Raw genomic sequence first — 14,873 nt, forward strand, 5'->3', positions numbered from 1 at the left:
CAACACTCGTCACGTCGTCCAGAATTGACTAGCCGAGAAATTTTGACTTTTCGAGATAACATTTTAGTCTAAATTCTTATGTAGTACATCAAACAGTTACGTCTCATGTTCCTTTGACATCAGAGAAATCGAACATAAATCGCAGTCTTTAAGGTATGACAAAACGATGTGGTCAAAGTGGATTGATCAGTGAAAGTCAACAATATTGCGCACATAAAATATAACTTATAGGCCTAAGTGAAATTGAACTATTTAATTTCTATGGCTACTTACTACAGTAGTGTAGGCTTAATTTAGGCTAGTCTTGACTTCTGCAATTGCAGAAAGCATAGTCTAGGCTTTCTGCAATCAAGACACTTGATGCTGTAACATAATTGTTTTACTATTAAATTGTAAGTTGGTATAGGGCATAGCTGAGGTTTAGGCATAGAAATTGAACTAGTTTCTATGGGTTTAGGCCAAATGTAGCCCTAGTAAGTAGTAGCATGGTGGGCTCATAATTGACGCACTTAAGGATTGGATTGACGATGTCGGTCAACATAAAATCAAAATCACTCAACTGCATGCACTTTTCATATGTGTAGTTCCTTAGAAATGTAATGATCTCAAAATATTTATTGTTCTGTGCTTACGCAACGTACAATTGAGAAGAATTTGACCACAAAATGTCTGCTGTGTCAAGTTCTTTCATACCTCTAAATTGACACATGCATCGATAAGCTAACTGTATTGTAGGCCTAAGTATATATCCATTGACTTTGGATGCCGTTTGCTATGCTCTGAACCTCTAAGCTTAGACAGGTCAGGTCCCAGAGAGAAGTGGTATCATTTTGAAGTAATTTTGGTTATTTTTAGGGAGTAAGATTTCCAAATGTCCAAAAAATGTGTAAAACTGGGGGGAGGGTGTTAAAAGCTTAAAAAATACCACAATTTGGTCAGCAAATAGCTGAAATGGATTCAAACTCATGAAATATGTAATTCTGCTTGACTGCAAAAAGTTTAGGTGGCCTTCTGTATCGTTGCTAGTAATAATTGAAGGTGCGTCAATTACGGGGGTGCGTCAATTACGAAGCCTTTACTATATAGACCATTGTCATACATGCCTACATCTAGGCCTAGGCTTAATCTCAAAAACCTTGTTAACACGATAACTCAGGAAGGACAACTTTCGTAATCAAAGTTTAGAACCCCCTTGGTGAAGAAACAATAACAAACTGTATTGACATTAGTATAGGTCAAAATACATTTGAATTCAACCTACTAAATACTATGCAAAAGTCTGAAATCTTGTAAACGTGATAACTTCAAAAAATTAAACATACATGTAGGCTATCATGATTTCATGGATTTCGTACTTGGTATGTCAGGGCTGTACATTAACTTTTAAAACAACTTGCCTAGTCGGGCAAGTAGGCTTCCAGAATTCACAAGCCCTGATAATTTTTTTACCTGCCCTGAAATGATGGAAAATAAAGGTAGACTGGTAACACAATAAATTTGTATTGTAATATGCACTGTTGTTTGTTTACACTTTCACATGTGTTTTATGGCTTATGCAGATGATAGTGATGTGGAACATTGTGATGTTAATGTTTATTTGAATTGTTTTACAAAATAGTAACATTTGCAGGATTTCTTTATTGAGAAATCCATTCATTGTAATTTAGCTTTGTTTTTGTACATGTACTGTACATGATTGTCATGTCATTACCATGTGAGCTCTGGTTGAGAGCATAATCTCTGTTTATCACTGCCTTTTTTTTTCTTTTTTGGGGGATATGCTGCATTAGTAAAAATTTTAAAAATTGAAGGTTGCTATACTGCAAAATGTTTTGATGATAAAAAAACATGAATCCTTCTTTTTTACTTAAAAAAAATAGCTCTCCTACCCCCCCCCCCATCTCCCTCTTGCAATTTTAGGGATCTTACAGTGTCACTTCTGCTACAGGTAACAATGGGTGAAGCAGCAGCAGTAGTTAACACGAACCAGGGACAGCCTGGGGTACAGATGCACGGACAGACAGGACCCCCAGCTGCACCGTGGCAACCACAAGTGCAGTATGCACAAGGAACCCAACATCCACCTGGAGTGAACCCTCATTACAATGCTAAAGCTGGCCAGTGGACAGGCTGGATTCAGGTCTCATTGGGAACAGCTGCCATTTTGTTTGGCATCGTGAGTGTTGTGATCGACCTGGCAAACAGTAACATTGGAACAGGAATCTGGAGTGGTCTGTTAGTAAGTAACGATAAGCTCTGCATTCATCACTAAGCTCAATGTCAGTCTGTTAATAGACCTGGCATGTAGTAACATTAGAACAGGAATCTGGAGTGGTCTGTTAGTAACGATAAGCTCTGAATTCATCACTAAGCTCAATGTCAGTCTGTTAACGGACCTGGCAATATACAGTAACATTAGAACAGGAATCTGCCAGTGTGGTCTGTTAGAACAATAAGTAAAGATAGCTGTGCATTCATCACTTAAATCAATATTAGTCTGTTATAGGACCTGGCATGTAGTAACATTGTAACAGGAATCTGCCAGAGCAGTCTGTTAGAACAATAAGTAAAGATAGAGCTGCATTCATCACTCTAGAAGCTCGATACTACTTTCCGTCAGCTTTTACCAGCAATTGCCCTAAATAATATCTTAAGCTATGAATGGTATGTAGTACTTACTGCGTTCATGGTCATTAATAAAGCGGCCCACATATATTTAACATATATTTGTACAGTACGTTATGTTCCAGGACATCTCCTAGTAGTGATACAGTAGCTAGGGCAACCCATGCAACGGTCTACTCTAGTCGTACTGGCTCCGATATTTTAAGTAGTCTGTCATTTGGCTGAGAGTACATTAAAATTTGATGAGATTCGGACAATATATGCCCCTTTTTGAAACATAGACCAAGTTGGTATGCGTCCAGTGCATATCTACTACAGTAGTACTGTATATCAGAGATTGTAAAATTGACACTGCGTCGTACAGTAAAGATGGTTTGCTTCATTCTTTCCCCACAGTTTTATGTCATTACCGGGATTCTTGGCATTCTGAGTAGCTCCAAGAAATCATACGACCTGGTGAGTGTTTGAATTCAGTCAGATGCAGTAAAATTTGTGGAAATTACTGCACAGTTATTTCCAAAAATACCTGTGCAAGATATCAATGTATAAATGGAGTTTTTGATGGCAATTTGTGTTCTGCTGGTCCATCAACGTTGCTGTCGGCCCTCTATGGTACGTCCGGGCTCTGTTTCACTACGTAGGTAGTTATGTACTTCATCGTTCACGCACAGTGAATAAAGTCTAATTTAGCAATGTCATTGGTCTGTTCTAACGTACAATTTTATGACGGAACAAAAGGTTTGAATTCGAATGATGTGTCACTTAAAATACTGTACCTTTGTCAATGGTACATGGTGAAAAAGCCATCAACATGTGACAAGTCAAAGATAAGGCCAGTCTTTTTCCCTAGGTTTTGAGAGATATCAACATCATTTAAACCCATTAAATAGATAGTACAGTAGGTTAACTCACTCACAGACAGCTACAGTATTAGTATGTACATGCTGTCGAACTGCTTCTACAGTCGGCAAATGTTCTGGCTGTCCATCACACATTTTGGTTGTCCAAAGAGCAAATTTGTCTGTTCCAAACAATGTTACCTAGCAAACTAATAATTTTACCAATATGTACACTGTAGAAGAGATGTGCAGGTTTGAAGAATAGAACAGCAATATGTACACTGTAGGAGAGATGTTTAGGTTTGGTGAATAGAACACCAATTGATATGTATACTGTAAGAGAGATGTATAGGTTGGTGAATAGAATAGCAATATGTACACTGTAGGTTTGTATTTTAATAAACAGCAATATGTACACTGTAGGAGAGATACATAGGTTGGTGAATAGAACAGCAATATATACACTGTAGGAGAGATGCATAGGTTGGTGAATAGAACAGCAATATGTACACTGTAGGAGAGATGTGTAGGTTTGGTGAATTGAACACCAATATGTACATTGTAGGAGAGATTTGTATGTTTGTATCTAGAACAGTAATATGTACACTGTAAGAGAGATGCATAGGTTGGTGAATAGAACAGCAATATCTACACTGTGGGTTTGTATTTAAACAGCAATATGTACACTGTAGAAGAGATCTGTATAGGTTTGTATCTAAAACAGCAATATGTACACTGTAGGAGAGATGTGTAGGTTTGTATCTAGAACAGCAATATGTACACTGTAGGAGAGATGTGTATAGGTTTGTATCTAAAACAGCAATATGTACACTGCAGGAGAGATGCTAATTAGAGTTTTCTATACATAACCTGTCTGTTCTTTGTGGGTAGAGTTTCCTGGGTATGTTTTGCTTTTCAATTGTGTAGAGCTTACGATAACGAAACTAGATATATCCTTTCCACAAAGAGATGATGAGTTTATGAAAATGATATACGCTGTAAACTGTGTAAATAAAGGTTCGTTGGTAACATGAACCACACCATTGTAATATTGTTTACTGTACATGTCCTAGTTTTCTAGTTTCCTCCTGGCCGTGTCCTTCCTCGTTCCTGTGTTTTGTAAAAGTCATGATGTGACCCTTGATCACAAGCATCCAATTAATATACTTACAAAGTCTAGACAGTTACAGGGCACAGTATCAACCAGGAAATAGAATGAACAAAAAAACATTCCAGGGATAGAGATTTGAGCAAGATATATTGTATAAATACAGTTCTGTGTAGTGTGGAGGCCTTGAAGTTGAATTTCTATTTAATCACCCTTAAACTGAAGAAAAGTTGCATTTCCTACAGCGGCCCCCCCCCCCATTCCCTATCCCCTTCTCATTCTGAATTAAATATTGTAACATGAACCTGTTGAAAATTAACCAACAAATTGTTATTGTTTGTTATATATCGATCTGTATAACAACAAAACTATGGTTTTTGTTGGAAATGGGACGTAAACTTGAATCCATCCTGCTCTATGGGGAAAGGAAAGAAATTGTGCCATAAATTTCTTTTAAAAATTTCGGGAATACTTTTAGTTTCGGTTCTCAGTACAAAACTTATCATTTGGATATTCTGTAACACAGTTAAGCTAATTTTGTGTGTAATATTTTGACCGCGTGATTTCTGGTCAATTGCTCCCGCTGACACTTGATTGGAAGTATAAAAACAATATTCAATTATAATATACATACATTCAATACCCTCACTTCATATTTCTTTTTTTCATTCCTCCCCCCATTTGTTTTGTAAGTTTCCCCCACTGCCTACCCCCCCCCCCCCTTCAGGCCCTCTTCCCCAGTTATGGTAACTGACATATTCATTTTGACCTTTGATCATCTCCAAAGCAACATTTTTGAATGGACTGGAAGAGAGTGAAAGTCCCAAATTTATGATTAATCCCTACTGTACTTGTATTTGTTTACACTGCACTGAACACGTTGTGGATATCCGCATACAGTAGATACTCCACTCATTCACATAGCAGATATGCTACATGTAAAGGGAGATGTTTAGATGATAGGCCAGTGGCCATTAATTGCTAGTCGCTATGGATACCGTAGACTTTGTAAAATAGCTCGCTGTTGGCAGTTGCCGTGATCTTTACACGTGGGAATATGACCTAAGTATTGCTACTCCATAAGCTCAGTGTTTTGGTTTGCTTGGAATCAAAAAGGAAATCTTTTCCATGATGAAGATTAACTATGTACATTAGTATTAAAGGAATATAACTGTTAAATCTTCATGATTTTTCTTCACTTCTAGACACTTTCTGGTTTTGATGATAATCGTAACCTTTGTAGTCATGCAGGCGACTGAGTGTGTGTATGCGGGTATGTGGGTGTATGACTCCTTGCTTTCAAACACAAATATCTCAAGAAGGGAAGCCTGGACCAATCTCATATATGGCATGTAGTAGAACCACATTGAGTAGAACAAGCCTGTTGTGTTTGGGGGAGATTAAAGGTTTTTTGGGGTCACCAGGGGTCAAATTGCAAAAACCTTGTAAACACGATATCTCAAGAAGGGAAGGTTGGACCAATCTCATATGTAGTATGTAGTTGGGACACGTTTAGTTCAAGATCCCTATTGTTTATGGTGGAGGTCAAAGGTCATTTGGGGCACTAGGTATCAAATTGTGAAACCTCCTAAACACGATATCTCAAGAAGGGAAGCTTGGACCATTCTCATATTTAGTGTGAAGTTGTGACCTGTTAAACACAAGAAGCCTTTTATGTGTGGTGGAGGTCAAAGGTCATTTGGAGTCACCAGGAGTCAAATTGTGGTAACCTTGCTTTATAATTTACCGTATCTCCCACCGACCAACCTATTAGATAACATGTACGTTTCGCCCCATAAGAATAGGAGAGGCTGTTGGCAATTGGAAATTAAGGGCATCCATATAGGCATCAGAAGTCTCCACCAAATCTCCATTGACTTAAGTGTGTTGGTAACTTTGGAGGGAAGCAGGACACTTCGCCCAACAACCATTTCGCCCAACTGCCATTTCGCCCAACCTTACCATTTCGCCCAACCAGCCTGGTCATTTCGCCCAACCAGCCTGGTCATTTCGCCCAACCAGCCTGGTCATTTCGCCCAACCAGCCTGGTCATTTCGCCCAACCAGCCTGGTCATTTCGCCCAACCAGCCTGGTCATTTCGCCCAACCAGCCTGGTCATTTTGCCCAACCTTGATTAAATATGATATTTCAAAAGGAAACGTTCGGGAATTGTTAACGTTACAGGATACGAACCGAATATTAAGGAAACTTGAGGATCGATCAGTGTGTTAGGTGTTAGGTTTGATAGTAAACGTTCGAATATTAAGGAATATTAAGGAAACATGAAGTCCTTTACTTTGTATAACTTAAGTAAGGAAACGTTCGGGAATTTTTAACGTTACAGGATACAAACCGAATATTAAGGAATCTTGAGGATGGATCAGTGTTTTAGGGGTTAGGTTTGATAGGTTTGATAGTAAACGTTCGGGAATTGTTAACATTACGGGATACGAACCGAGTATTAAGGAAACTTGAAGTCGTGGTTAAATTGATTAGGCCTACATATGTGTTTGTATAATAATATAACTTCCATTGTATGCGTAAACGCCTTAAGTAGTGTAATCCTCCCATTGTACCCGAAATAACTGCTCAGACTCCGATCGATATCGAGCGGACCTCACTTTTTTATTTACCTATTATGAAGTAACCTAACCCACAAAAAATCAAATTGAACTAGTGGAATACAAAAAGTAATATTATTCTGACTGAATATTAGTAAAAATAAGGTTGGGCGAAATGACCATGCTGGTTGGGCGAAATGACCATGCTGGTTGGGCGAAATGACTATGATGGTTGGGCGAAATGACCATGCTGGTTGGGCGAAATGACCAGGCTGGTTGGGCGAAATGACCAGGCTGGTTGGGCGAAATGGCCAGGCTGGTTGGGCGAAATGACCAGGCTGGTTGGGCGAAATGGCAGTTGGGCGAAATGGTTGTTGGGCGAAGTGACTAGAAAGCACTTTGGAGTTGCCATGTACAGTACATTGCTGCATACATGCCTGTGCACACAGTTGTGTTAAGAGCGTTGTACTGTTTGTACATACAACGTTGCTATTGGAATGGAAGATATCATTGTGAATCATCGGTATAATAACTTTTCTTACGTTGTTGAAGTTTTCTGTCATATTTCGCAATTGTCGAGATTCAGTACCAATAAAAACTTCAGTTTTGGATGTGGTAACGTTAGGGAAATGACCAGTTGCCTAGTTAGATGTTTTAGAGGCAAACCAGTTTGCAAGTCTTGGGGACCAGGGGTTAAAATCGCCCGGCGCCTGCTAAATGTACGGCTCGTAGGTGTACTACATTGAGTAGAAGAAGCCTGTTGTCTTTGGTAGAGATTAATCTGTATGCTGAATACAAGAAAAGTTTCCACCTCGATCATCACCTGCTATGCTAATATTGTTTGTCTTATCTCAATGCTTTTTGCTGTACTACTTAGACTAAAGTAAGTTGTTCATCCTGGCTATACCCTACAGCCTAGTGTGTCACATTCATATCAGATTATTAAGGTTTTCTTTACAGCTGTTTGCGGCAGGTTGTGTGTGACAAAGATCTCAGTCATCTGTTAATAGCTAACAAATTAACAATGATGGTTAGGTTTGTGTCCCCTTCGAGTGAGTTGGTTGAGTGGACCACAAAGATCTCCGTTATTTAACAAGGAAAAAAGAAGTAATTGAAAGTACCATGTCACTTTTCAGTAAAAGTAAGATAGTTGAAAACAAACTCATTCTGTTAAAATACTTAAAGGGATAGTACAATTCCTTTATAAAAGCTTGCATGGTACAGTACAGTACTTGAACACTTTAATACGGGGACAGCACAACTTTGTCATAAAGTTCTTACAGGTATGTGAAATGAATGTCACTTACTTTTCTCTCCCCCTCCCCCTCCTCCTCCCCCTTCCCCTCCCCCTCCCCCACCCCTTCTTGTAGTTTTCATTGTGCCTTAAGTATATTACGAGAATGATGATATAATTTATATTTCTCTTGGTCCCATACTTTACCACAGGCCCAGGTGCTGCCTCCCCCCGGCCCCTTTGCCCACCCCTCTAATCAATAGTGGTATCTCCCTCTTCTTCAGATTACCGCTTACCTTGTGATGTCGATCTTTAGTAGTATGGTCTCGGGGGTCTGCATCATCATATTCGGTGTGAGTGCCGCCTCTGAATCCTGGTACAGTTACTACTACTATGACAGCATTCCCTATGTGAGTATTTATGGGTTGTCTTCCCACTGAGAATGATATATGAGTATTTATGGGTTGACTGCCCACTGGAAAGGATATATATGTGAGTATTTATGGGTTGTCTTCCCACTGGAAAGGATATATGTGAATATTTATGGGTTGTCTTCCCACTGGGAATGATATATGTGAGTATTTATGGGTTGTCTTCCCACTGGGAATGATATATGTGAGTATTTATGGGTTGTCTTCTTACTGGGAATGATATATGTGAGTATTTATGGGTTGTCTTCTTACTGGAAATGACATGTGAGTATTTATGGGTTGTCTTCCCACTGGGAATGATATATGTGAGTATTTATGGGTTGTCTTCTTACTGGAAATGACATGTTAGTATTTATGGGTTGTTTTCCCACTGCTAATGGTAGTACTTATGGGTTGTCTTCCCACTGCTAATGGTATATGTGAGTATTTATGGGTTGTTTTCCCACTGGAAATGACATGTGAGTATTTACAGTATGGGTTGTCTTCCCACTACTAATGGTATATGTGAGTATTTATGGGTTGTTTTCCCACTGGGAATGATATATGTGAGTATTTATGGGTTGACTCCCCACTGGAAATGATGTATGTGAGCATTTATGGGTTGTCTTCCCACTGGAAATGATGTATGTGAGCATTTATGGGTTGTCTTCCCACTAGGAATGATATCTGTTTTGCTGTGAATGGTATCTGACATTGTATATGTGTATGTACCAGTGGTATTTATACCAGTCCTGTCTAAAACAGCCACATGGAATATATGCCATGGCTACATGTGTACTGGGCATCTACAGGCACTTAGAATTTTTTTGGTTGAATGTTCAGTAAAATGTTGGCGACAAAAAACTTGTCCCTCCCCCATCCCCCCCCCCCCGGCTCTGGTTCAAAGTTTGAAAGAAAGTCACATTGTGGAAGAGATGTCAGTGCTTCTCACATCCAAACCCCTCCCTCCCTACCTCACTTATTGCCTGTCAGCAAAGGTAAAATTGGAAGTCTCTCTGCCAGTATAGCGCCTGTAGATCTATCTAATCTAAATGTGATATTTATATAGAGTATGCATATCATCAAGTCAGACTTTGTGTTTTCCTCTCCCCCAGGGTGCACGGCTCACCATCCACCTTCTGTCACTGTTCATCGCTCTGGTGGAGTTTGTGATATCGATCATCGCGGCCGCTTTCTGCTGCTCCGGCAACTGCTGCACCCCATACTCAAGTGTAGCTACTCGCACCGTGGTAAGGAGAAGGCTGGCGAGATGGGGCTTTCGGAGGGGTGTACAGCCGCAACCCCAACCCCACCCCCTCCCCCAACCCAACCCCTACGATACCAGGGGTCAATTTATGGGCTGGGATGGGAAGATATCAATTCATAGATTTAAGATCATAAGAAGTCTCCATCTCTTATTTGGCTTTCGATGCATCTCAGGAAGAAGAGAGCTTAAATACTCCCTTTGAAAAGAGGAACTTCTTCTTATACGCACATAAATGTAACTAGCTCCAAAATAAAAGTCACAGAGGTTGTGCTCAAAATACTTTTGACAACACTTTGTGAATAAAATGTTTTCCAAGTATATTGCCAAATATTATCCAATTATTGCGATGTTAGCAAGTAGCTCAAGAGAAAGCAAAATGCAAGTGACCAAATTTGATGAAACAAATATGTATATTTTGTGGCCGGATCAAGGCTTTCCTTTGTGCTTTATGAATGGTGGGGGCAGTGGGGGCCAGGGGGTGGGGAAGAAACAGTCAGAGTGAAAACATCCTGGGAATGGTCAAGGGATTTTCACAAATAAATGTGATGTTTAAGTCAAAGTCCCAAACATGGACCAGTTCCTCGAGGTGCTGCTGTGCATTGGTGATGAGTGAATCGGGCTAAATTACCTGTACCTAGTGTTTTCATTATCAGTAAATTTCACCACAAATCACAACAGAGAGTTGCTTTAAGTGGTTAGTACTTTGATTGCCAGGGGACTGCACCATTTTTGTGTAAGTACTAAAACTACAAATGGAGTCAGTTCTTCTTTCGATTGGAGTCAGTTCTAGCTCTCTGGTGTTCAGTGCACAATCGTGTCAATTCGGTTTTTGAAATGTAACCTGATTGCTACAATATATTAATATTTCTTTTCCCTCTCTTTCTCTCTTACATTTGTATCTTGTAGGTACAGTACAGCCATGTCCAGCCTAATGCACTCATTACTGCCATACCACAAGGAATGGTAGCTTACAACCAGCCCTACATGTACCCACAACCCATGAACCAAGGTAAAACATTTAATAATATCACTTGCCCCCCCCCCCCCCCCCCACAAAAAAGTAGACAAAGAACAAGAAATTTAAGAAAATAAATTGGCAGTGAATGGTGCAATAAATTATCATAGTCATTCCATGCCAAGTTCTTGGCAGAAAGTTGTTAACCATTTCTACTCAAGCCACTAGAAACTTGCTGGGTTTTCGAGCTTTTCTTCGGGCACTCGGATGATTGGTTCATGATAATCTCAATATTTTCCACCTTTCACTGTAGCTCCCATGTACAACAACTTTGTTCAACCGGTACCCATGCAACATTACCATGTGCAACCAGGTATGCAGGGGCACCAGATGATGCAAGTCCATCCTCCTCAGCCAGCCGGTGCATCCGCCATGCAGCCGTCAGCCGACTTCTCCGCACCAGCCGACGGAGGAGCCAAGGGACCTCCAGATATTCCACCCCCTTATGGCCCGTAGGGTCCAAAAAGCTGTAGGAATCTACTGCTCAAACTTCAAAAGTTTGAAGTATGACCCTTCGTGGCACAATTTCTCCATACAATATTTAGATTTTGTCAAGGAAAGGATTGGTTTCTAGAAGTAGTCAATGTTTTGATGTATCACTCTGAATCACATTGTAATAGCGCACCTTGGTAGATGGCAGCACTTGCGTCCCTGGGGTATGGTTCCTGGCGTCACCCTAAACTTTTCTCTTGCTCTTGGTAATTCCATAGTCACGTAACAAGATGATCACCTCTCTTAAAGTACTGCTTCTCAATAGGCGGGGCCATATCTGAAAGATTAAGGTCCTGTCTGAGAAAAAGTTTGTAATCAACCCACAATCCTGGGTTATAGTCTGGTACAGGTTTTAGGCTTGAGCACCCCCCCACCACCCCCCCCCCCCTACCAGGCCTACTGTGCTGCTCATTGGTCAATCTATGTAGAGTGCGATTTGGGTTCTCTCTCCGGGGTGCTTTCTCCTGGAACCAACGTCTCTTTTCCCGCCCTCGTAGAGATTTGTTTTTGATCCTCCGCTCACGATGGTTAAAGAGTCGGATCTTTTTGGGCTAAAGAAACTCAAAAACTGACAAATTTTAGGGAAAATATCTTTTGTGACAAACTTTTGTGTAATTATGGCACTTCAACATGAAAATTGCTAGAAAAGAGCCAATTGGATGTGAATTTTACTTATAAGTAACTTGGAATTTAAAAGAAAGAAAGGTGATCACCTCAAATTTATGAATGCTAGCTGTCTACTCCCTCCCCTTTGACTGGTCCCTCCGTTCAATCCAATCTTCAACAGTTTCATAGCTTAGGGGCAAATCTGAAAACCCTGTTTATTCTCAAAAGGCAGGCTGTGTTTTGTAGGTTAGAAATCATTTTAAATTCATTAAAAAAAAAGTAGGCCTTAGTTTTTTTTCTTTGTTACTTTACATTCTTAAATATTGCCTTTTTGTCTTTCTGATTATTTTTTCTGTATTAGTTTTTTTTATTCATATTTTCACCTTTAATGACATTATAAATGACCAAACACCATCATGAGTATAAATTTGCCAAAGTTTTGTAGGGAATAGAAAAGGTTGAAGTGCAATATTTTCCCCTTGATTTATGCGACGTCTAGGAAAGGTCCTATCCTGTTGAGGTGTTAACAAAAAATAGTAATTTTAGTTTTATATGGAAATAATGTGAGAAGCATAGAATTATTTTGAAAAGAAATGGCACGCTCTGCTCGATAACAATTTTTGTTATAGGTGCTTTCGTAATATTTTTGTAAACCGTAAATACCTTATTTTTTTCCTCATCTGCATCCATAAGCTCTATAACAGAAGGTTTTGCTACTACCTATAATTAATAATATATAATTATATAAATATATATATATATATAGAACAAGGCAATCTCTAGAGTAAGGCAACCTCTAGAGCAGGATTGTCCAACCTACGGCCCTCGGGACACAGTCCGGCCCGCCGCAGGGTTGCGTCCTGCCCGCCAGAGATGCTCTACAGTGCGAAATTTTAGTGAGCAGATTAATTGATAACAATTTGAAGCTATATAATCAATTATTCGAACCTTCTGGGTCCAAAAAACTGCAAACAGGTCATTTTGTGTGACACTCTCAGCGGGGGGGGGGGGGGGGGGGCTGGACTTTATTCATCTGTGTTACCAGGAAGGAAATAAATCAGTGCGCTCCGCGTGCAGTGCTCACATTCTGTTGCCTTGGGCATCGGGCAAAAAATTGGGCGTAGGGTTCATGCGGCCCCCTCCATCATAATCATTCCATGTGGCAAAAGGTTGGACAACCCTGCTCTAGAGTAAGGCAAATATGTCACCAAAAACAGAACTAGTATTGTTCGATACAGGTGACAAACGCCTACAGTGGAATTACAACCTTCCTTATCGGTTTCGAACCTCTGGACATACAATCAGCGTCCATAGCCTAGTGGTTAGGGTGTCCGCATATAAAGAGGGAGGCCCGGGTTAGAATCCTGGTGCAGGCTGGAAGTTCTTCGACTGTTCTGGATTGTCCAACTCACTATGATTTTAAATATATATATATATATCAATATGTATATTATATACATATATATATATAAAAGTGTGTAAGTATTTAGTTATATATAGTTCAGGGCAGCGCAGCGAAACTGTCAACAAATTGCTTAACGACTGAAAAGCCAGTTTGAAAATATGCAAAAAGTTGTAATAGAGGAGGAGCTGACCTTTCAACTTTAGCTAGATAGTCATCTAGGTAAAACAAATACACTTCGAAGAAGAGCGGTGCTAGGATCGAAATGTCAGGCCCTCTGGCCATAATATCCAATCAGTGTGACGTTAAATGTCGTGTTTTCTTCAGTTCTCTATCTTTGTAACTTTCTCTACCTGTTTTGCTCAGTTCTTGCCCATCTAGAATCCTTTTGATCCAAAAGTATTTGATAAAATTTTAATAGAAGCTTGCATCATATTTTTTGGCAGTTTATCGAAAGATAGAATAACATTGCTGTAAATGATTCAAATCTGCATGTGGAATAGGTTCATATTTGTTTCTGTTTTCTGGTTTTTCTTTGTTTGTCGTGTTATTAATATTTTCGTAAGTACTGTATATACATAACTGATCTTGTTGGGGATAAGCCACCTTGGCCTTTACCCCAGTCTTTACCTCCCTGTGAAAAGGTGTAGTTACTCCCCCCCCCCCCCCTTGTGTGCTCCTCGTTATATCAATTTCAAACTTTTCATTAACATTTGCCAAATCCCTATAAATTGAGCAGTTTTATATTCCATCCATCATACTTGCGAGATTTTTGTTTTTCTCCTTTACATTTAACTGAATGCGTCACCATCATAGTTACAAAGTGACTATCTTCGAACCTTTTTTGCACCATTTGATGTTATTTTGAGAGCTGTTATATTTCTTTGTCACATAGCACAGTATTCATTTCATATATTAGTTTCTCTTAAATAAAATATAATTTTATGCTGTAACCATGGTTACATTCCATTCATGTGGTACTATGCGATGTGTATTTCATTCTTTCAATGCGGTCATCTCTGTAATGATTATTTTTCCCATATTTTATGAGCGCAGAGTAAACAGCTTAAACCAAAACCAAAAAGCATATAGGTGTAAGCCATATATACAAAGGTGTGGGTGAACTAAAAGCATATAGGTATATGCCAGATATACATAGGTGTGGGTGAACTAAAAGCATATAGGTGTATGCCATATATATATATATATAGGTGTGGCTGAACTAAAAGCATATAGGTGTATGGCCATATATACATTGGTGTGGGTGAACTAAAAGCATATAGGTGTATGCCAGATATACATAGGTGTGTGTGT

General features: G+C 39.5%; 1 protein-coding gene across 32 annotated transcripts in view; it reads left to right on the forward strand.

Annotated features, from left to right (window-relative positions):
- The window catches only part of LOC139954965 (uncharacterized), a 56,598-nt gene that overhangs the window by 187 nt on the left and 41,538 nt on the right, over positions 1-14,873 (forward strand). For 14 of the 32 annotated variants that reach the window (XM_071955025.1, XM_071955031.1, XM_071955034.1 and 11 more), the window contains exons 1-7: positions 1-153; positions 1,949-2,239; positions 3,022-3,081; positions 8,652-8,777; positions 9,893-10,027; positions 10,951-11,053; positions 11,313-14,842. The exon at positions 1-153 is cut by the window's left edge and continues 187 nt beyond it. In XM_071955025.1, the coding sequence (XP_071811126.1) occupies positions 1,955-2,239; positions 3,022-3,081; positions 8,652-8,777; positions 9,893-10,027; positions 10,951-11,053; positions 11,313-11,515 (912 nt within the window). In that variant the 5' untranslated portion in view covers positions 1-153; positions 1,949-1,954 and the 3' untranslated portion in view covers positions 11,516-14,842. Of the gene's footprint in view, positions 154-1,948; positions 2,240-3,021; positions 3,082-8,651; positions 8,778-9,892; positions 10,028-10,950; positions 11,054-11,312; positions 14,864-14,873 lie in introns of all 32 variants that reach the window. The other 18 variants (XM_071955038.1, XM_071955039.1, XM_071955008.1 and 15 more) reach the window with 8 other exon arrangements.

Source organism: Apostichopus japonicus, chromosome 17 (assembly GCF_037975245.1).
Source record: "Apostichopus japonicus isolate 1M-3 chromosome 17, ASM3797524v1, whole genome shotgun sequence".
Classification (NCBI taxonomy): domain Eukaryota; kingdom Metazoa; phylum Echinodermata; class Holothuroidea; order Aspidochirotida; family Stichopodidae; genus Apostichopus; species Apostichopus japonicus.